At 36.6% G+C, this 24,189-nt stretch overlaps 1 protein-coding gene across 2 annotated transcripts in view; it reads right to left on the bottom strand.

The window, feature by feature from the left end:
• The window catches only part of NDST4 (N-deacetylase and N-sulfotransferase 4), a 238,000-nt gene that overhangs the window by 85,717 nt on the left and 128,094 nt on the right, over positions 1-24,189 (bottom strand). For both annotated transcript variants that reach the window (XM_047798919.1, XM_047798920.1), the window contains 2 exons: positions 3,987-4,172; positions 1,485-1,613 (listed from right to left, as the gene is read on the bottom strand). In XM_047798919.1, the coding sequence (XP_047654875.1) occupies positions 1,485-1,613; positions 3,987-4,172 (315 nt within the window). The remainder of the gene's footprint in view (positions 1-1,484; positions 1,614-3,986; positions 4,173-24,189) is intronic.

The raw sequence follows: 24,189 nt of genomic DNA, 5'->3' as shown, positions 1-24,189 counted from the left end.
TCTCCACTGTGCTGATGTTTATCTACTTCCCCTAAGGAGGCGACCAGAGCAGATTAAGGGTCAGGAGTGTAGCCCCAGAGTGAAAATGGTATGAAGATGTGATCCTTGCCTCTGTGGTGATCAAATTCTCAATAAGTGAAGGAAGGGATAAGGAGAAAGATTTCTCACATTTGTTTTCATTAAAGTATGTATGCACACTCACATTTCCAAAATTTTTTCTTATAATGGTTTTGGCATCTTCTAAGTCTCAAAGAGTTTGAATTATACCAAAATTATAGAATATTTGTAAAGAATACTTTTGAGGAACACTGAAGATTATCTACTTCAACCAACTTGATTTATAGGAGAGCAAGTGAGTTGTATGAAATAGAGTGTCTTGCTGTTTCCAGATATTCCTCAGTTAGTGGCTCCCCAATGCAACAAACTGTTTTGCTTTGTTTTGTTTTTAGTAACTGCATAGTTTGAGGAGAAGTTGTTTACTCATACTCAAATAAAGCATTTTTGCCCCCACTTCCTTACCTTTCCTGTCTAATTTACAAGTTTTCAACTTTACTCAGTGTAGGTTTTTACATAATTTCTTCAGGAACTAAAAACGCCATATATAAATTACCTAAATAACTCATTTTAAACAAATCTGGAACTTTGCCACAGACAACTAAGCTATAGTTTTGTTTAAAGCATGAATCATTTTCTCTGAGTATGAAAATTTCTTACACTAAACAAGGTGGACATAGCATACACCTCCTTATTTCATATTTTTTGTGTGCACTGGGATGTAAAAAAGGACATGCCTCTCTTAGATCACAGAAATGGAATCTTTATGAGATAAAATTGAGAAAGCTAAAATAATCCCAACATTATCAAATGACAATACATTCCCAGACTAATATACTTTTCCACATATAACTGGAAATAAAACTGAAAAACTGTGAAAGATAAAAAGGGCACAATTGAAGGAGAAAAGAGACAAATTCTCTATCTTTGATTCCAAATAAAATTCATGGAGAGTTTAAAAATAGGTCTCAGATGACCATAGCGTACAAAGATAATGCATAGGTATGTATTTTCTATGCAGTTTTGCATTGTGATCATTTTTAGAGACTGAAATATGTATGTCTACTGATATCTTGAGCTAGAAGCAAACTCAGTTTACAGACAAAATATGCACCATCATATTGCAAATGTTAATTTTTAGCTAGAGAACTGCACACCGAAACATGTTTACTATAATTCAAGAATAGAAGCTGACATTGAGATGTTATCTTACATTTATTGGTGATATTCAACATGTGAATCTTAAATCTGTGTTTTTCTTGATTGACGACTCTAAGGGAATTCAGAAATTTGGAGATGTAGTCTCATTTCTCTCTAGTATGCCTAGTATTTGCCAACTATTCTTGTGAAAGAATTGGCAATAGCAACAAAATGAAACATACATTTGAAAGCTCTGATGTTATCATAAAAAGCAAAAGTAGAATACGTACTGGGTTTAGAAGAATTGTGAGGAAAAGTTCACCTCCTCTGATACTTTTATCCAATTCCTGGGGGCCCCCTGGATACTCTTTGTAGAAAATAGTGTGTGTGAACAACCCGCAGGTCTGTCGAGGGAGGACCTTAGGAAAAAGGAGAAAAAGCAGTACATTGTCAGGACTTAAACACTTCATCAACGTCATGATTTCAGAGTCTGCAAGTTATCATTTCTACTGGAGTTCCTTAGCTCTTATACCCAAAATCTTGTTGTAATCAAGAGCTGATGTTGCTGTAATAGTGTAAATGTTAAGGGAGTTGCCAAATCAAAGCTATGGGATGTGCAGGTTAAAGTATTTTCACTCATTCCTACAAATCTCACTCACCATCTGTGTTGTTTAAAAAACATGGTTAAAAAAAATTCTTCTTAGGTTTAATTTACTCAAACATGGAGATTCTCCAAGGTCACATTTTTCATGGTATTCATTCATTACTCTCCTTCACTCTGAAGTGTATGTCTTACATGGTTCTCAGGTTCCAGGGTTTAAACAATCAAATTTCATTGTCCTCACCACCTTTACTTTGTTTTGTTTTTACTACTCTGAATTAAAAGTTTAATCACAGTAGTGGATAAATCATCTAATGATTGCTTCTGGCATATTCTGTGTTTAATTCTGTGGTAAATCTGAATGTTCAACAGAGAAAGCAAATAAGTAATTTTATTCCCCAAATGTATTTTGAATAATAAACTACTTATAATCTGATGGAAAAATGCATCCAACTGCACAAAATAACTATAATTTTATTTATTCTTTGCTTAGTTTTTATAATAGTTCGGATTAAAGTCAAGGTAAATGAATGCATGTCATACTGGTTTAAAGGAATGTTTTTATTTAATAATATACCAAATGTCATGTGATTCAAGAAGGGGTAAACTGGCTACTTTCACTATGATTCGAAATTATAGCGAGTAATACTCTTCGTACCTCCTGGAATTCTATGGACATCAATACCATTATTTGCATTATCAATAGCTCCATTTAAACCTGAAATTTCTTTAGGTATTCTAGTATCAATTTACAATAAAAAAAATTAGTTTTATGATTAACGAAAACTAGCTATTAGCTCTGGTTAAGGATGTGTGCTATTGCTTTTTCTTGGGTTTTAATTCTGATAGGTACATAGACAAGTAGATAATTCTAAGAGCAATCTGAATAATAGATTAAAAACATGTACCTATTTAAAGTGTAGAGAACACTTGTAAATGTTTAATATGATCTTGACAACTGACCATGTGAACATAATCTACAACATTGGACATCTTAAGAGGGGCTATTTTATCTCAAAGTAAAGAATATCAAATTTTTCTTTCCAATGAATAATTGTAAATTCCCATCTAAAATTCATTTGTTTTGGGACTTCCTGGTGTGGCTCAGCAGAAACAAACCTGACTAGTATCTATGAGGACATGGGTTCAATGCCTGGCATCACAGAGTGGGTTAAGGAGTTGGTGTTGCAGTGAGCTGTGGTGTAGTTTGCAGACTTGGATCTGATGTTGCTGTTTCTGTGGTGTAGGCTGGCAGCTGCAGCTCCGATTTGACCCCTAGCCTGGGAACTTCCATTTGCTACAGGTGCAGCCCTAAAAAGACAAAATAAAATAATAAATTAAGAAAAATTTAAAAATGAAATAAAATTCATTTGTTTTTATTCTAATTTATGGAATCATGTATATCATACTTATATCAGATTATTCTTTTTTAAACCTATACATATGAAAAGCAAATATTCATCTTCATTTTTATAGTATCCAAGGAAAAGAACAGTGAAAAAAAGATGGTATTCTAAGATACTCTTTAGTGTGTGAAAGCCAAAATAAACTGAGTGGATAAATTTAACTCTCAGATGCCATTAGATTATGTCTGTTGATAACGTAGTGACTTGAGAGGTGATTTCTTGATTTATAAGCCCACATTTTGCCTGGAAAACTCTAAATAAAACCACCCAAACAAACAGACATGGAGAAAATCTCCAGAAGTATAGAGTCCCTAGACAAAACTTTAATCCGGAAACTGCAGTGGATCATCTATATGAAAACCCTTTTCAATATTTTGATCTTGTCTTGAATTTGCCAAAACTGCCCCACAGCTTAAGAAGCAAGTCTATATTATATATGGAAGGGATAAACAACAAAATTCTACTATATAGCACAAGGAACTATATTCAATAATCATGAAATAAATCATAATGGAAAAGTATACATATATATACACACACACATACATATATTATATATATATACACATACATATGTAATCACTTTTCTGTACAGCAGAAATTAACACAACATAGCAAATCAGCTATATGTCAATAAAAAAGAAGCAGTCTATAGCCAAACAATGTATTAATATGTGACTATCAAGGTATGAAGGAATTTATTATATCCATGTAAAAGAGTTTTGGAGTTTCATTCCACATGTAGCTACTAAGAGCCCTCAATACACATAGCAGTATGTGCTCACCATAATGCTATTGTGAATGAAGCCCTTTCGGTATCGTGCAGGTTTCAAATGTGGATATTCTTCAGTGCTGGTGACCTGTATACCCCAGACCTTCTTCCAAGCTGCATACAGCTGAATATGAACTGGATAGACCCCTGAGTGATGTGGCGCCACAGCATAGCCCATGTTGATAGGTATTCCATGTTCCTATAAGAAAGGCAGAGAAACATCATATGAAGTGTGGCCAATTGAATTCAATTAAAATTGTTTCCATGAAATCTATGTCGGATCCATTAAATTCTATGCTAAGGATGAGAAATATAAAAATTAATAGCATAGAGTTATTGTCCTTCAGCAGCTCATAGTCTTATGGGCTCTCATGGTATGAAAGACATAGTAAATACTTTGGGGATATGGTGTGTGGATAAGATTCATTCTGAACTTTGAATACAGGAAGTTTGGGGGAAAGAAAGAGAGAGAATGTAGCCCTTCCTCAGACAGATATAGATAAAAAAAGTGTCACTTGATTAAGTGCCCAAATATGGGCCCAATGTAGTGTTTGTATGTATGTGTGTGTGTGTGTGTGTGTGTGTGTGTGTGTGTGTGTGTGTCTATGATGTTGAAGACAACAAGAAAGGTAAGTATGAACCATAAAGTGATGAGCTTTTACTGCTAAACTGAGGGACTGGGAATTATTATTTTTGAATAGTGTAGATAGGAAGATTTATGAGCATGGAGGGCCATGATCTGCTCTATGTCTTAGGAAGAAGGATATAGTGGCAACATGTTAAGATGAATTAGACATGGGGAAGAAATAAATCAAGGCTATGAAGCTTGATTTTTGCATTAGGAAGTTATTGCAATGGTGTAGATTAGGGGAAACCTGAGTACCTATACTAGATTATTGGTGGCTGGATTAAAAGCCAGCGGATAAATGCCATAAAATATTCAGTGATGTTCTGGATACAGAGGGTAAAGAAAAAGTAAAGACTGGTATCGGGTCTTAGCAGATAAATTTATTTTTATAAAACTTTCTGTTTACTATGAAATGCTTGCCTTGGAAAGCAATCAACTCTAAAGGAAAACAGGAATAAATTTAAAACAAGAATATGAAAAAAACTGTCAAAGGATGGTACTATTTTGTGAACTACATGATACAGATCTGCAGCCTTCTAATTTCTGCTTCTTTATATTTCTCCCTTTAAATGCTTATCTGCTTTATAAAGATGCCTTGTAGGGTTGAATCTGCCTCGTAGGGTTATAAATGACAATATACAGTAATACACGAAGGCTGATTGAATCAATAAACAGAACACAAAACTGTTGACTTGACAACAGCCATTTATATTTTCTATTCCATGATACATAGTACAAGAAAAAAATTCAGTCTGGCATAATAAGCAGTGAACAGATCACATATCTACAATACCTAAGTCATATGCCACATTCAGTTCAGAAGGTGGGTCCTAAATCCTTTGCAAGTCTCTTTCATTCTTTCTTTCATAGAATGACCCTCATCGTATAGCCAAATTCACCTCTCTTTTACTAGGAGTATGTGTTTTCTAACATCTATTACTATAAATGACTTTGTAGAAAGGCCGAATTATGAAATCAATGCTGTAAAATGAGCTGAAGTCTTGGGCTAGGCACTGGGGAAAATTCATTTTTTTGTGTTTGTGCAGAGGAAAAATACTTCTTCCAGAAGCTTGTACTTTCAATATAAATCAAAGTTGGAAAAGTCCAGTAACAAAACTACTTGGAAACTACCAGAGGGAGTAGGCAACCACTGTTATCACGACAATCACTGGAAAATATGTACTGGGAAAAACCTTAGATCTCTCTGGTTAGTTCCATGTGGCCTAGAAAATTGTCATAAAACATTCTGAGAATGAGTATCATGGAGTAGCTGAGTTGTGGATGCACTGGATATGAGATGCAGATGACCTTACTTGTGAGAGAATCTAAGGTCAAGAGTGTTCAAACCTGTCTGTCTGGAAAACAGAATTTGTGTGACTGTTCCTTTAGAAGTAATTCTGGTTTACGAAAAAGGAGAAGACAATTTGTTATACTCTTATTAGTCTTTCACCGATTCATGCTGAAGTTTTGTAAGTCTTGTCCCATGATTAGAAGAATGACAAAATCAACAGTGCGTGAATCCTAATAGTCTTCACTAATCACTTTGCTAGTCCTCATTTTTTATCACTGTGTAATATTTTACTCCAAATTTTGGGCCTAGAACACTAGATAAGTATATGAATCTTCTAAAAGCAAAGAGACAAGAAATAAAATCATGAGAGAATTGAAATATTAAACAACTGTATCTCTTTAGAAAAAAAAATTACTTTTGACAGGTAGTAAAAAGAATTGTAGAACTTTCATGAAAAAAACTGGAAGGTAAAAAGCAATTGATTTGATGAGTAGGAAGGAAGGGACAGTAAAAGGATTTTATTATATTTATTGATTTCTGGGATCTTAATGTTATACTGCTCATAGGGTCATCTTATCTCACTGACAACTGGAGTTCAATCAAAATGGTAAATCATACCAGGTAATTATGAGTTTATATTTTTCCAATATAAATGATAATACAAAATGAAAAGCAATTCCTCAGTAATGCTTTTTCTGCTACCAAGGGTTTTGCTGTAGAAACCTTCATTCTTTACTGTCCAGAGCTTAAAACATACTTCACAGTGACTTGGTCAACTAAAAAGTGAACTAAATATATATTCACACAAGATAACAGAATGACAAAATTTGAAAGACTTTCTAATGTGAAGACAGGAAACATTTGAGACTATAACATTAGACATATAAATGACACAACAAACTAATTCAAATGTGGCTTTTATTATTTATTAAAACAATGTCTCTTACAGGATCTAGGAGTTCTATGATATCATAATATGACATGACACCACAGATATTTACGGGGGAGCTTAACTTGTTCTAACTTCCTAGTTACATTAAATTTCCAGTTGACTGGAAAATGAGATAATGTGGTAATTTACAGACAGACTATATAAAAATAGGGTCATCATTTTTCAAAAACTAAAGTAAAATAAAGGATATTTAACACCAAACCTCGAACAGTAACGGACATGACCTCATTTAATTTTTCTTTAATTTTCCCTACTGATCATTTCTGCTTGCAGTTGCTTAGTACCTGATATTTACGAAGTGTTTTTAAATTTATGTCTAACATTATTCTTGTAATCACCTTGTTACGTAGTGATGTTATGATCAAAAGCGGAAACTGAGGCTCAGAGAAGGCAAGTGACTTGTTCATGATCACAAATGTAAGAGTTTGAATTACACCCAACTCCTCTAATTACATCACTTTTGTTTTGCTACTGAGTTACTGCTACTGTGACCTTCTCTCCCCACTCCCAGTTAATGAATAGAAGCACTTTACTGACAAAAAATAATTGATTTTAATATATATTTCTGAATTGGAACTCCTACCACTCTATTTTTACTTGGAGAGGTTATAAAGCAAAATTATACATTTTCCAAACTCTGCAGCTATCATTTTTGATGAAAACAAGCTTCAGCCAATTAGAAATGCTTAAGACAGATGTCAGAAGGCAATAGGTGGGCAGACCTTAAAGTCTGGCAGCTCCTGGATCCTGTTGCTGGTAATGTAACCTTTTTTCTGAAGCAGTATTGGTGCCCATTTGCAGGGCGGCAGTGAAAACTTATTGCTTCTGTCAGAGCTCCAGTGGCAGCTTTAGAAGTGGTTGCTCCCTTAGGGAACCAGTTCTGTCTGGCTCTGCAAGTCCCTGAGGAGTATAGCCCAGAATCTGCTCCATCAGCCCTTCCAAAGTTTTCGGAACCATTTAAATTGCTGAATAAAAACTCTCTGTTTAAAAAAGCACCAAATGGCTTCTGCTTCTAATATGGAAATTTGACTGATACAGGTGCTCTTTCTCCTTTCTAATAAGTATAAATGGTTCAAGTGAGATGTCAGTGGTCTGACTTCTAGGAAAACAGAGGAAGAGTTTGCTGAAGCATTGACTGGTATTTTCCAAGAAAAGTCATTGATACATGGGAAACATCTATTTGTTTAGCTGGATACTATCATACCATATACATGGCTATTAAATCTTATGTACCAATTAGCCATTGACTAGTGTTTAGAGAAAATAACTAGGAGATTAGTTGTTTGAATAATAAATGTCACAGGTCAACACCATGGTGAAACCATATAATAACACAAAGAAGGCGAACAAATCCCATTGAACGGAAATTGCTCCAGTGGATTTTGATGACTGTAAGCCCCTTTGTGCCAGCATGGAAAGCAATGCCCCTTCATGAGGATAACCACATCTCAATATATGGGCAAAAACATCTGCAGGCATCGTATGCAGAGGCAGAAAGAACAATTCTGTGATCAGTCATTGGTGGACACTTTTTAGAAGACCTGATATACTATAGAGAGCCAGAGAAAAAAAGGAGAAAAAAGGAGTTGAGAAGATTGGGTTCATGGGCATATAGGAGATAGTCCCTGGATCTACAACAAATAGCTGGAAAGAAACCTGAAAAATGGATGGAAGTCCTAATTAATACAGAGAAGAGGAAGAGCCAGACACACAGCATTGGCCCCTACTATGAACGTACATTTGCACTCCAGAAGGAATGGGTTATGAGACCAGATCTAATACGTTTAGGATGGTTTAATATTCCCAGTGCTTAGCAAGATGGCTAGCACATTATTGTTTGGTAAATATTGTTTTAGAGGAAATAAATAAAAATTGTATTAAATTCATCATAGATATTTAATGAATGACTATAAAAGAAATAATGATTGCATAAAGGAATGTAATTATAATAAAGAGATAATGCATTGATCAGTACCCTTTTGAATTTAATGTATTGATTTGTCCTCCTAAAAACACACTTTCTAGGAAGTGACACCAGTGCTAAAGAAAACAGATCTCATTGTCTATTTTTCCCTTTAATGAGGACTTGGAATCTATTAATCAACTTTGAGAATGATCCCAGGATCATTGATTTTGCACTATGTTTTGGGAACTGAAATTGTCTTCTGTTTTCATAAGTGATAAAAGCAATGACTGTGTTACCCTGGAAATTGGCTGGGTCAGTCCTGACACTTTTTGGAGTGAAGTCTAGTAAATGGTGACATATCTCTGGAGAGCTCTGTGTTTCAAATGGATTTTTCTTTTGAAAAAGAAATAGCACAGCAATGGTACTGCTTCTATAGTGTGAACTTTCCAATTCTAAGTGGAGCTATTTTGGGCAATTGAGACACATCCCTTTAATATTCTTGACCCTGCTGAAGGTCTACCTAGGGAACTAACAGAAAAGCTAAGTAAGTCTTCTTACTTACTCTATAAAATGTGGTTGATTAGGCACTTTCACTGCTAACTTTCTGTGGTCAAAATTCCCACTTTATTGACAATCATTCAGCACATATTTATTATTTACTAGAATGTACCAGGAACCATTCTAGGTGCAGAGGATACAGTAGTGAAAAAAAGATAGAAATCCCTACCACCAGGAAGCTTAGATTTCCGTGGGGTGAGACCAAGAATACACGAAACAAGTATGTAAGCTGTATATGATATTAGAAGGTGCTAAGAGCTATGGAGAAAAAATAAAGCTGAGAAAAGGAGAGGAATGAAGGGGTGGGCCACAATATTAAACAGATTATTCAGTGAGGGCCTCATGGAGAGGATGATATTTTGAGTCAAGGTCTAAAGTGAGGGATGAAGCCATACAGATAATTTAGGGAAGATTATTCCAGGCAGAGGGGACAGTACACACCTTTTTTGAAGCTGAAAGCACTTCAGGTATTTTTGAGGAAGAATAAGAATTCAATTATTTTCGGAGCAGATTTAGCAAAGGGGGAGAGTAGCAAGAGATAATGTCAAGGCACAGTCTTGTTGCCAGAAGCCTTGTCAGTTATTTACTGAACAACTCCAGGGGGCACCGTTCACACTGACTATCCTTTTACAGAGGTTGTTCAATGCAGTATATCTGGCAAGAAGGAATGAGTGCAGACTGTTTAAGTCATACATGCCACAATAAGGATTTGAGTGAGACGAGGAGGTACTGGAAAGTTTCAAGCAGATAGATGATCTAGACTATCATTTAAAAAAAATTCTTCCGGCTGCAATGACGAAAACTGACTGGAAGTGACTGGAAGGACGTCGTCAGGAGGAAAGTAGGATTCAGTTGGGTTTTCTAACAATCTAGGTGAGAGATAATGATAGCCCTAGATCGGGCTGGGACAATGTAACTGGTTAGAAGTGATTTTATTCTGGATATATTGTGAAAGTGGAGCCATGGAACTTGATGAGAGATTGATTATGAAATATGAGAGAAAGTGCTCAATTAGAAGGATAGAATTTCCATCAAGTGAGACTGAGAAGTTTAAGAATTAAACATATTTGGGGGAAAAAGATAGGATATATGTTTGAGATTAGACACCCAACTGGGTATGTTAGGTAGGAAGTCAAATAAGCTTAACATTTAGAGGAGACAGTTCAATTGGAAACCTAAATTTGGTGAGTAACCAACATATCAATTTTATTTTTCATAAAACTCATTAATATCACCAACAGAATGAATGTGTAAACAAAGAAAAGAAGTCCAAGGATAAGTTTTGGGACAGAAGAGAAAAAAATCCAGGAAATATACTGAGAAAGTATTGCAGTTGAGATGGAAAGAATGCCAGGAATTGACTATGAGAACTGACTTGCCTGCCCACTGGGTTTAACACTGGATGTCAGGGAAATTATTTTAGAAGAGAAGGAAAATTGCAGGAATAGATAGATTAATATAGATACATAATATATGTCATAGATATATATCAATATCTGCATACAGATAGATTGGCCAAGCCCATTGTTAGCGTTTATTTCATCCTCATGACCCCGGCCAGAAGGCAGCGGTAATCCCCTCACAGAGAAGGTTAGGGGAGCTTGCTGACATCATGCAGCTGGTGTGGGTCTAGACCTGGGAAGAGAGGCCAGAGCCTGCACTCTCGCCCACGAAGGCACAGAGTAGGGGAGGAGGGTGGGGGTACCTGAAGCCCTGAGAACCAGGGCGTTGTGGTCCGCTGAGCCCCTGGGCCCGGTGGCCTCGATGCCTGATGACCAAGGGCGATCATTTGCCAGAAGGAGTAATAGCGGCTGACGGCTGGCGAGACCCGCTGCAGGACCTGTGTTCAGATGCTGTTCGGCCTGAAGCTCTGCTCCAGCAGCGCTGGCACCCTCCGGAACACAGTGGTGATGTTCCAGTACTCGGACTTCCTCAGCTCCTCCGAGGGATGAAGTTGCAGTAGATGAGGACGCCCGGAGGCTTCAGCAGACCGAAGCAGGAATGGTCCATAAGGAGTCTGAACTAGTGAGTGTGCCGGTCCCCTCAGAGCAGAGGTACGGCTCGCATAGGATCCGATCAAAGTGACTGTCCGGTAGGGTGGGCACCGCCTCTTCCCACGATTGTTTCAAGGAAGCCACTCTGCGAGGCTGCCGCTGCGGCCAGTCCTAGAGCCGCTGGTGGCGGCCACTGCACTCATAGAACCAGAGCTCCCAGTTGGGGGCCTCCCGCACTTTCGCTGCTGCAAGGACCAAGCTCGCCTTCAGGGCTCGACCTCTCTGCCAGCACGTGCAGGTAGGGGTCTCCAAGCTCTCCGTCCAAGGTTTGCCAGGACCTGTAGGTGCATATCCGGGGCTTTGTAGGCCACAGGCGCCGCTCACCATGCGGGCCTGCAGTTCCTGCCAGCCTGGAAGACGGGTCGCCTCTGGGTCGCTTGTGCTGTGGGCGGGACCACACACCCAGTCCACTTGGGACACGCAGGGCCGCCCCCTGCAGGGCCTTCTGGGTGGGGGCCTGGAGTGCTATTCTTCAAAAGTTGGGAAGGGACCGAATTGAGTCCAAAGGGTAGAATTTGGTCTTTGCATTTCCAGTTCTTTTATTCATAGCGTCAAGACAGAAGCCTAGGTTGTGTGTTCCCCTCACAGGATGCCAGTCCCTTATACCTATTTAGGTTTCTGTTAAGTTTATGAGTGGTACCTATACATTAAAAAAGATTGTACTAAATAATTAGGACCACTTGACTAGTTGTAACTAGTAACTCATTATGAAGATTATTATAATTTTTGCGGTTTTTCTGTTTAGATATGTTTGCAAGTTTCGAATTAAAATCAAACCTATTATTATATTTCCATTGTGTTATCATCACGTTGAAGCCGTAGTTGTAGTAACCATGTGGAAGTCCTCTTTCATTCGACTGATACTGTTTTCAGTTGAAATAACCTCAGCTGAGAGCGAGGATGGGGCAAGATGTATACTAGTTTGCAGAAAGATAAAATATGAAACAGTGGTCTAGGTGAGTAAAATTAAGGTCTGTGGTCATGGCTTTAAGGTGAGAACAGTTAAGTGTTGATCCCAGCCACATTCATTTTTAGGGGTACATGTGTGGACTAAGTAGAGATTTGGATTGTAATGGAATTGAGGCCTGGTAACGGAGTATGAAGCAGGAAGAAGGGCAAAGGAGTTCAGGGAGGGTTCAAGGGGATGCGATGATGACTGGCTGTTGAGAAACGCTGAATAAAAAGGAAAGCAAGGGGAAGACTGAGGGGCAGCAAAGATGTGATATCAGGCTATTTCAGGAAAAAGCTTGAACTGCATTTCAGTACTTTTCTCTTCATTTTGCCTCTGCTTCATGGAAAGATATAGTTCTGCATTTTTACTTAGGAACAAGAGAAATGATACCAGATATTAAATATTTAGAGTTTCTAACAATGCCTTTAACCTGGAAGAAATAACATCCAAGATTCTTAAGTATGTTAAGAGTCAGATGGAAACAAAAGTAGAATTATCTATGCCACTATGGTATCATTTCTATGGTTACTAGAGGCAGAAACATGCAAAAAAAAGGTCCTCAAAATAGTTTTGCTTAATACAAGTCACAGCATTTTCACAATATGTTCATTTGTAATTTTATCACAAATAATACAACTAATTTACCTTGCCATGTATCTATAGTCTTAGTACCTGAAATATCTATACACACTACATATTAAATTTTTTTTTTTTTTTTTTAATCTTCTACCTGATTGCCTACATTCATAGACTGAAACACTGGCTTAGGTGAAATGGCTGTGTGTGTGTGTGTGTGTGTGTGTGTGTGTGTGTGTGTGTGGTTAGACAAATTGAGGAGGGCTACTTGTCCTTTTTGAAGCTGGCTAGACTCTCCTTCATTTTCTAATTTTGCACTCATTTCCAAACTTTTTGAATGCTTCTACAATTATATAGCTGATGGCTTGGAATCATTGATTTAAACACACCACTTTGCAGAAATAGATTTGCATAAACTATTACTTACTCTGAGAAATGGAATATATTTCTAATATTATTTTTGACTCAAGCTGAGATTTCCCTTAGGAGTCATTTTCCCCATTAATGTCAGCTTAATGCGTTTATGGAAAAAATGCTTTAAACATTCGGTGTAGAAATGAGCCATCCCTCTGGTTGTAAATTTCCCCCTCCACCTCCAGAATACAAGGTGTTATTACATTTTATCCTTTTATGACATCCTATGCCTTCTCTAAGAGTTAAATTAATCCCCATCTGTGATTGTTTCCAATTTTGTGGAAACTTTACTAACTCTGTCAAATTTTATCAGAAAAGTTTATGTTAATAAATTGTATCTAAATTGTAAACAAAAACTTAAATTATGAACACTTAAATAACTGCCTATAAACATGATTGAATTACTGTATTATTCTGTAGACATGTTGTCTTACCAAATACTATATTTCCATTTTGTAATCTTCATGTTAAAGTGGTATCATATTTGGAAATCAAATTATCAATACATTTTCATCTCAAAACAACTCCACTTCAGGCACTCCATTTTTCCCATATTATTAGCCACTTTTAACTCTCTCCGCTGTCAAGATGTTTGAAAACAATTTCTCATAGTCTCATATTGCTCAGGTTACTGCAGAAATGACTGCAGGGAACTGAAGTGTCCATGCTCAATAGGTAATTACGGAATGATGAAAATGTTCAGCCAATATAGATAAAGCATAAAAGAAACTGTCGAGCTGAAAGAAATTTTCCAAATGTAAATAACAGAAAAGAAAAGAAAAAGAACAACGTTATAACTAATGCTTTGGATGGATTATCTAACTTGAATAGGGTTTACTCAGTAGAGCAACAGTTAAGTTTTTAAGAAATCTTGAATGCTTTGGTTCTTGATTAGCTCACAATCATTTAATAATTAAAAACAAGTTTGGTCATTGAAGCAATAAGATTAAAATCTGTCAGTGAAAGTTACGCTATTCTTGAGCATTCTCAGAATTCACTCACAAACTTGCTATCTAATAACTGATAGATAATTAGGCATAACATTTTCACTATGGACATTTCTTAAAGAGTGTTAGGCCATGTTCAGGATATTCTATATTCCTTTGAAGGGTCTACACATTTTAGACAGTGGGGCAAGTTCATTGGGCAAATTCAAAGCAGCTTAAGAGAAAAAAATGCAATAGAAAAGCATTGTGTAGGGAATGGTCAAACTGTTTACAAGAAAAATAAAAATGAAAACAAAGAAACAGTGCATTTAAAAAAAAGAGAGAGAGAGAGAGCTTATTTTTCTTGAATAATTGGAAATCTGGAGATAAGTGGTTGGTTGGGAAGTTCAAGAATGCCAGAAATGAGTGATGTCTCTGATTGTCTTGGCCGTTCCTTCCTGGTTTTAAGATGAGTATCTTCATTCCAGCCAATAGCACCATATATGAGGCAAGAGAAAGGAATAAAGGCAAGGTAGGGAAGGGCAACATCAACCATTTCTAATCTCCTTTCCTAAAAGTTCCATACCACGACTTATCCATGCATGTCACTGGCCAGAACTATGTTAAATGCTCCTACCTGAAATAAAAGTCTTTAGTTAGAGATTTTGGCTCCACAAGCAAACTTTGGCTTTATTCACTAGGAAGAATGTGAAAATGGATACTGAGTATGCATTTAGAAGTGGTGCCCAAGTATTAAAGACATCTACACCCTGAAATGAGAATGTAGAAATCAGAATTATCATTCCCTGTTGCTAAGCAGTCTACTTCCTAATCTTACCCATAAAAGACACACAAGAGTATTGATCTAGGAGGTTCCAGGAAAGCAGGAGATTTGAATACATTAATTAGGAGAGGTGATATGAGAATCTGGAGAATTGGAATTCCAGAAGGTAGAGTTCTAAGCAAAAATGATCCGTACAGTTGGATTTAGGGTCCCTGAGACTCTAAAACCGGGGTTGGGAGTTGGATTTCCTGCCTATTCTCCCACCTGAGCTACAAAGTCTCATTTTCTCCTAGTTCTGAACTCAAAGCTTCTTCTGACACCAAGTCAATTTCTTCTTCCTTTCCTCAATATTTTATGTGCCTTTTGGAGATTCACAAGGGCAAGGATTATCAGAAATGTATTTTCTGTTCCACAAATTTCATATACGCAAGGACACGGTAGGTTACCAATAATCACTATGGAAAGATGTGCATTAATTAGGGATCATGAAGTACTGCCTCTCATTGTGATTCTAACTTGATATATCTTACTCTGCCTCATTATGTGTGCAGACCAAATTTGGAAGACTGTTTCTCTAAAGTGCCATGTAGTACCTATTTTGGGCTTCACCAGCAACATAATGTCTCTGTCACATATTTTTTGTTTGTTTGTTTGTTTGCTTGGTTTTTACAACCATTTAAAAATGTCAAACTCTGCAACAGAAGAAAGGGTGGGGGAAAAATGTAATTGTAATGTATACATGTAAGGATAACCTGACTCCCTTGCTGTACAGTGGGAAAATAAAAAAAAAAATTATAAAAAAGAAAATGTCAAACTCACTCTTAGTACACCAGCCATATGAAAACAGGCTGCAGGCCAAATCCCATAGGCACTAGTTTCCCAACCCACAGAAAGGTTGTTGCCAAAGTGATATATGTTTTGCTGGAAGCATGGGACATGTTTTGGCCTCTGTCTTGTGCTCCTTCTCACCTGCTCCCCTCTTTTGGATGCTCCTCTCCTGCCTTCTGTCTCAAGTACACCTACCCATTTTTCACAAGTGTTGTTATCTCAATTGTCTCTCCTGGTTATTCTTTTTCTTCCTTTTATAACTAACCTTTGTCTCCTTTGTGGCTACGCTGGGTTCTATATGTCTCTCTCAAAACCCTGAAATGCCACTCTGTTAAATTTAGGTTACATCCCTGAGAATAAGCAGCATCTCATTCATTTTTGCATCTTTGTCACATAAAGGGCTTGATAGATAATACATATTCTTTAATGGTATGTTGAAGAGAGGAAAGAAGGTAAAGAGGGAGGAAAGAAGGAAGAAAGAAGTGACAGACAACTGAACAAATGAAAGAAGGGAGTTACTTTCCATACTGGAGGAAATATCTGAAAAATTTTAGACATAATTGGAAAGCAATAGTTTCAAAGATTCAAGGGTTCACATTATGTATAGATCAACTCTTTTAAAAAATATTTCACTTCTTTAAAAACACAGCTTTTATCATCAAGACTCTTTTTTTTCTTGGAATGTTTGGTAAGGTCTTAGTCTCTTTTCATCACTAAAACTTAGTGACTACATTTAGTACTGGATGATGGGTGGATGGAGGATTGCCAAGCAAATGAGAATGCCTCATATCTGTTCCCAATCTGCATTTTACATTACCTTGAAAAAGTCACTTGGTGGTTTTACCATCATCATCAACCTCTTATTTCAAAAGGAATGATCACATACTTCCTGAAGAAATATGGTAAAAAATGATAGTAGCCGTAGTGATGAGGAGGAGGAGGAGAAGGAGGAGGAAGACAAATACTTTCTGAAATATTTATGTGTCAAGCACGTAGCTAAGCATTATACATGTATAAACATGTACACACATCATCTAATCATCATTAAAAACCTATGTGGTAGAAATTGCTATCATCCCCATTTTACATATTGAAAATTAAAGCACAGGATTTTTTTTGTTATTGTCTTTTTAGGGTCACACCCATGGCATATGGAGGTTAGGGTGAAATTGGAGCTGTAACCTCTGGCCTACGCCACACTCACAGCAATGCCAGATCCGAGCCTCGTCTGCGACCTACACCACAGCTCACGGCAATGCCTTATTCTTAACCCACTGAGTGAGGCCAAGGATCGAACCTGCGTCCTTATGGATACTAGTCAAATTCGTTTCTGCTGAGACTTGATGGGAACTCCCAAAGCACAGGAATTTTAAGTCATTTACTGAGGGCACCCATCTAGAAATCTATACATAGAACTACCATATGACCCAGCAATCCCACTCGTGAGCATATATCCAGAAAAAACTTTCCTTTAAAAAGACACATGCAACCGTATGTTCATTGCAACACTATTCACAATAGCCAAGACATAGAAACAACTCAAATGTCCATCGACAGATGATTGGATTAAGAAGACGTGGTATATATGCACAATGGAATACTACTCAGCCATAAAAAAGAATGACATAATGCCATTTGCAGCAACATGGATGGAACTAGAGACTCTCATCCTGAGTGAAGTCAGTCAGAAAGAGAAAGACAAATATGACATGATATCACTTATGTCTGGAATCTAATATACGGCACAAATGAACCTTTCCACAGAAAAGAAAATCATGGACTTGGAGAATAGACTTGTGGTTGCCAAGGGAAGGGGCATGGAGTGGGGTGGTTGGGAAGCTTGGGGTTAATAGATGCAGACTATTGCCTTTGAAACAGATTATGTGAGAAAATAGAATGTGTACATGTATGTGTAACTGGGTCACCATGTTGTACAGTAGAAAAAAATTGTATTGGGGAAATAACTATTAAAAAAACAATAATAATAAAAAGAAAACAAGAAAACAGACAACTCAATTAAAAATGTGCAAAAAAAAAAAGAAATTGGCAAAGATGCAGTTTGAACCAGGATAGGTCTGAAGGTAAACGTATGAGCTTAATTAATACTCTGAGTAGTTAGGTAATGTCATATACAGTGTAAACCCATGCCATAAAATATTTTTATTTATAAAAATAGCTAAGGTTTTGTTTTTCTCAGAGGAACATAACTTTTTATTTTTATCTTGTGCAGCTTATTGCTCTGTATCATATAAATAAAACTTAATATTTAGAGGAAATATTTATTTACCTTGAAGCAAGTAAATTAAATATTAACAACTACTTTAAGCAGTTATCAGCTTATATCCGGGGGAAAATCTTTGTTGTTAATGTTATATGTACCAGCACTTGGAAAGAATTGGAGCTTCTCTAGTTAATCTTAAAATATTATTTAAATGTATACAAAACCACGAAGCAGAAAGAATGATGTTCAAGACTTTACACTTACCGAAAATAATGATAACAAACTACCCAGAACAGACAGATTCAAGCTTTGATAGATCTTATTAATGTATCCGAGTAATATAAATAGTTCATTTCCTGCCCAATATTAAAGTGCATTTTGTAGGTGGTATTTATTCCTTTGATGCTGAACATATTAAGGAAAAAAATGGTTATTTGACAAAAAAAAAAAAAAAGATGCTGCAGCTAAAATAGGAATTTGGGAGATGAAGGTGGCTGATGGTGCCCTCTTCTAGGAAATCAAATAGATAAATATGTATTATAAGGATTTTCTGTCTAAGGGAAATTCTTTCATCTCCCTGTCAATATAAGACTGACAAGTCAAAGACTTTCCATGATATAACATATGACAAGAACAACCCTTTTTTTCCTCTAAATCCATTACTAAGCAGTATGAATATTAATAACCGATGAAAAACCATCTCTAGTTTCCAGGCAAAAAGTTTATGCTATGCTTCATATTGTAGGTTTGGTGAAAACAGGAACTGAGAACTTTAACAACTACTTGAATAAACTAGCTAAGAACTTTACTAAACAATGTCATCCTGCTTGCGAAAAGGGTTCAAATCTTTCTGCTATCCATGGGTAGCTGAGAGAGAAATCAAAATATTTTTTCTTGTTCTGCAGTATATGATCATCATACCATGTGTACAATTAAGTTTTCATAATCTTTCCATTAATCTTTGAGGTTTTATACAAGAACATCTACTTCTCTCAGTACAGAAAGAAAGGTCTGTGTTCTTCCACAATTATTCAGCTTTGCAGAGGTCACATATATCAATTACCTTAATTACCTGGACTATGGTTAACAAAAGGCCATTAGGAAAAGAGAACACACAAGCCGGTTTATTTTACCTTGGGGAGATATTCTTTGGTTCTCCCACAGATCACCAGCTCTTGCTTGGGGTGCTGCACGGTGGAATTGAGAGCATTGGGTTAGGAACCAGAAGGCAGAGTGTGGGTTTTCTGTGTGACTAAGTATAAGTCATGTATGAGCTCAGTTTTTTCACTTGTGAAATTGCACGCTTTCATTATCGCTTTAGAAACAAACCTAAGAAGCCTGCTCTATCTGATTTCCAAGCTCAGGGCCACTGAGATTCCTATAATTTTAGAGATATCAGGGACCTCCATCTAGTTTGACCACTTCATTTTACTGAAATGGGAATCTGGCTGCCAGACTCAGATGACAAGACAGTAGTTAGAAGAGAAAGCTAACGATATTACACACCATAGACTGGAAAACTAGAAAAGTAGATGCAAAAAAAAAAAATTCTAGGAATATAGTTCAGGAGCAAATAATCCACATAATCCCAGCCAACTCTAAGAGCACAGCAAGAATGCAGTACATTAAAATCATTGGTATTAATATGTATTGCTTAGTACATATTTATCAATTTGAAAGCCTTAAGTTATGGATTTTAAAAAGTTAATCTCTGAAACTGTTAAAACAATAAAGCGCTCAAATCCTGAAGATTTTCAGTGACAAATGGGTAGCTCACTCATTGTAATACAACATTCCATCTTGACATTGCATATATTAAAGGTTGAATCTATAGGTGTACAATTTTGACTGTCCAGAATAAAACACTGAAGTATTAACAGGAAAGTATAAAAGCATTGTGGTAGGCAGTACTGTCACAGAAAAGGAATGAGGCGATGGATGAATTGTGTCTGTGAACAATACTTTTGAACAATATAAGACAACTACCTGCAAGATATAAAAAGGAAAAATAATTTACAGAAATAATGATGAAGAGGCATCTCCACTATCCATGCAGATATATGGAAATACTTTTAAACTATTGGAAAATGCCATCTATAAGTAAATGTACTATACTCAGTAACGAAATCATTTAAGTGCTCAAATAAATGAGCTTCAAGTTTGCCGCCTGGTGTCCTATAATCTTCCCACGGTGATTTTATTATTTCTTCCTTCCTAAGACCATTTTACTCATCATAGGTTTCCAATAAGTAGAATTAAATATATTCAAGATCATACAAATATTCCATTTATTAAACATTTAGCAAATTTTCACCGCTCTGTCTTCCAGAGAAATGCCACTTAATATTCGATTTCATTGTTTAATGCTTTTTCAAACTTAAAAATATGTTTTTCCTACTCTGCTTTAGGATTTAAGATATGGATACGAAAAAAGACACAACAGATTTAACAAACAAATTATTTTTAAAACACAGTGGATTTCAATTTGAAAACCCAGTCTAGAAATTCTAGTTTATCAGTTAAATTACCAGCAATTACAGCTGCATTTCTATCACAGGGTTGAAATCTAAAAATAGTATGGCAACTTTGATATGGAGAATTAGGGTAGTGGATGACATAGATCAAAGTATATAAAAAACAAGGTAAAATAAAATTGGTCCCATCCTTAGGGAGCAAGGAAAAGGGGAAATGGAAGATAAGACCAGAACATAGGTAATTTATTTTTAGGTAGAAGGAATAAAGGCAATATTTTCTTCTCACCATTCTATGTATTTTTGGTACTAGCAAGAATAACTTTTGAATTAACACAAGATGATGTCACTAAAATATTCCTTAACCCATGCCTTTCTAATTTGTTGTTAAGCATGTATATATGGTGGGGAGAATGGGAGGTAAAGAAATGCTCCTTTAAATTCAAGAACATTGGAGCCTAGATGGAGTTAGGTCAGGAGAGACTTGTAGGAAGATCCTTGGGATCAAAGCAGAGTCACCAATCTGGAAGGATGAGTGCAACACAAGTATGACAACAGTGAAGATCAAAGTTGTCATCAAGGACTGGTGAAAGGAGCCACATTGGAGACTTTCAAGTATCAATCATTAAAAAATCAGATGGTTGGATAAACAACAAGGCAACTATCTATATTCAATATCCTGTGATAAACCATAATGGAAAATATGAAAAAGAATATGTATGTACAACTGAGTAACTCTGCTATACAGCAGAAATTAACACACTATAAATCAACCATGCTTCAATAAAATTTTAAAAAATCAGATAGGAGACATATATGATACAAAGGAGCAGATGCTAGGAACTTGTGGGCTATTTTTTTTTTTTTTTTGTCGTTTTTAGGGCCATGACAACAGCATATGGAGGCTCCCAGGCTAGGGGTCGAATCAGAGCTGTAACTGCCAGCTGACACCACAGCCACAGCAGGATCTGAGCCACACACAGTAGGATCTGCGACCTATACTACAGGTCACAGCAATGCCGGATCCTTAACCCACAAGGCCGGAGATGAACCAATATACTCATGGATACTAGTCGGGTTTGTTAACTGCTGAGCCATGATGGGAATTCTGACTTGTGGGCTATTTTAAAGCAGTTTGGAAGGCTTTGAGACAAAATGTGATAGAATGGGAATTACATGTTAAGAAGATCATTTCTGTTCCTTTGATAAGAATAAACTCAACAGGGCCAAAAGTAAAACTGGAGACCAATGAAGAGGCTATTGACACAAATTAGTCAAGAAATGATGATAGGAGTTCCCATTGTGGCTCAGTGGAAATGAATCTGACTAACATCCATGAAGATGCAGGTTTGATTGCTGACCTCACTCAGTGGGTTAAGGATCTGGCATTGCCATGAGCTGTGGTGTAGGTCTCAGACACAGCTCGAATCTGGCATTGCTGTGGCTGTGGCTGTGGCATAGGACAGCAGCTGCAGCTCTGATTTGACCCCTAGCCTGGCAACCTCCATATGCTTCGGGTGCTGCCCCAAAAAGGAAAAAAAAATGACGATAAAATTCAGCATTGGAATGGTACTATAAGGACCTCTGTCAAGCCTTTCCTAGCAAAACATTTCATAACTGGTAGAAATTATAAAAAACAAAACAAAACAAAAATCCCAAGCTTTTAAAATCTCTGGAAAATAAACCAAGAACATATAGCAAATGAGGAAATAGTTATTCAAGAAAATCTAAGATTGGTAAGAACAGTGAAAATATGTGGCATTTGAGCCATGGCCTTACCCCCATCCCTGCTTTCTTCAGTTTAGAGTGACAAAATCCCTACCTGAGTTGGATGTAGCCAAGAACACAGGGGGTTCCTTTCTCTCTCACTTCCAGTCTAAAGCTATGGTTCACCCCACTCCCTATGGGGTGGCAGACCAACATCATTTCCTATCCCTCCAGCTCTGAATGCTGAAGCTCTGTTTTAGGCAAAAGCAGCTGAAAGATATGAAACTCTCCTCCTCAAGGTAATCACCCTCAGAGAGAAGAAGCTCCACCCTAGATGCAGATCAAGAATACTGGAACCATGATTTGTCCTGGCTCAAACTCAACTGTAGGGTGGTGGTTCTAAGCCTACAATCAGAACCAAGCTGAGAGGACCACCGGGTACCATCTCAACCCATCACCCTGGTCATAAATCTGGGTTTCGCATTGAAAGAAGTGGGCCATTGTCTCCACACTCAGTGCTGGAGCATTGGTACAGAGATTTTGCCTGGGGTTGGAGGTGGAGACAGGTCATAAGAAGAGAGAGTTCCTACATTCTCTCCAAGGGAACTGACTTTATCTGAGAGGTTTAAGAAGTTCAAGCCTAAGTTCACTCTTGAAAACAAATGATGATTTTGATGATAAGCAATTAAGAAGACCTTGCTTTTTTATTTTAATTAACAGCAAGCTAATAATAGACTAAGCCAACGTTTACTAGAGAGTAACAAAGAAGGAAATATCTAAGATTACTCTTGGAGTCATAAAAAGCCTTAGATACTGATCTCAAATACTACTGTGAAAAGGACCGCATTTTACTGGTTCAGACTCTGGCACAATTTTCACCCTTGGGCATTGTCCAAATAATGAAGCATACCCTTGGTAATTAGTACCAATATTGGCTATTACCATATCTGGCTAATTTTTATACCAGAGATAGCCAGTTAACAGAGCCATCAGGGAAAGATGCAAAACAACTTTGCTAAAACAATTGTTATTCCAGAGTGATTGTGCTCCCTCTGAGGAGTAGCACTGAGGCTGCATATTGTGGGGAAAGAATTTGCCTTAAATTGCCCATTCATATACTAAACAAATTAATAAGTAAATAACAATTACAACAACAAAACCCTGGAGGTTGGGGGGAGGGGATCAATATCAAATTGTACAACTATAAATGTAATAAATTCACTGAGTAATAATAATTAAAAAAACAGTGGTACAAACATTATTTAAAGTATTCAGTTTTAAACAGAAAATTAAAAGATATGCAAAGAAACAGGAAAGTGTGACCTATAGACAGGAAAATAAAGTAAGCCTTTAAAAGGCCCAGACGCCAGATTTGGAAGACAAATATTTCCAATATATTCTAAGAACTGAAATAAACCATACTTATAGACATAAAAGAATATATGATGACAATGACTCATCAAATAGAGCATATTAATTAAAAAATTATAAAAAATGATCAAGTAGAAATCCTGGAATTGAAAAGTACAATTACTAAAATGAAAAATTTATTTGAGAGGTACAACAGTACAATGAGCTGGCAGAAGTGAGGTCTCATAAACTTAAAGATAAATTGATAGAGATTATGCAAACCGAAGAACAGAGAGGAAAAAAATTAAGAAAATTGAAACAGAATCTCAGAGATTTGTGGACAGCGTTAAGTGCATCAGCATATTTGGGTATTACTCTAACGCCAAACCAGACAAAGATATCATAATGGAAGAAAACTACAGATGAATATCCTTATGAGTATAGGTGAAAAATCCTCAACAAAATACCAACAGTTAATTTCAGCAAATATAAAAAGCATTATATGATACACCATGTCCAAGTGGGATTTATCACAAGAATATAGGATTGGGTTGACATCTAAAAATCAGTTAATGTATTATACTATAACTATAAAAAA

This window comes from Phacochoerus africanus, chromosome 10 (assembly GCF_016906955.1).
Source record: "Phacochoerus africanus isolate WHEZ1 chromosome 10, ROS_Pafr_v1, whole genome shotgun sequence".
NCBI classification, from domain to species: Eukaryota; Metazoa; Chordata; class Mammalia; order Artiodactyla; family Suidae; genus Phacochoerus; species Phacochoerus africanus.
Note: the sequence above shows the minus strand (reverse complement) of the source record. Positions and strands in the feature narration are given on the sequence as shown.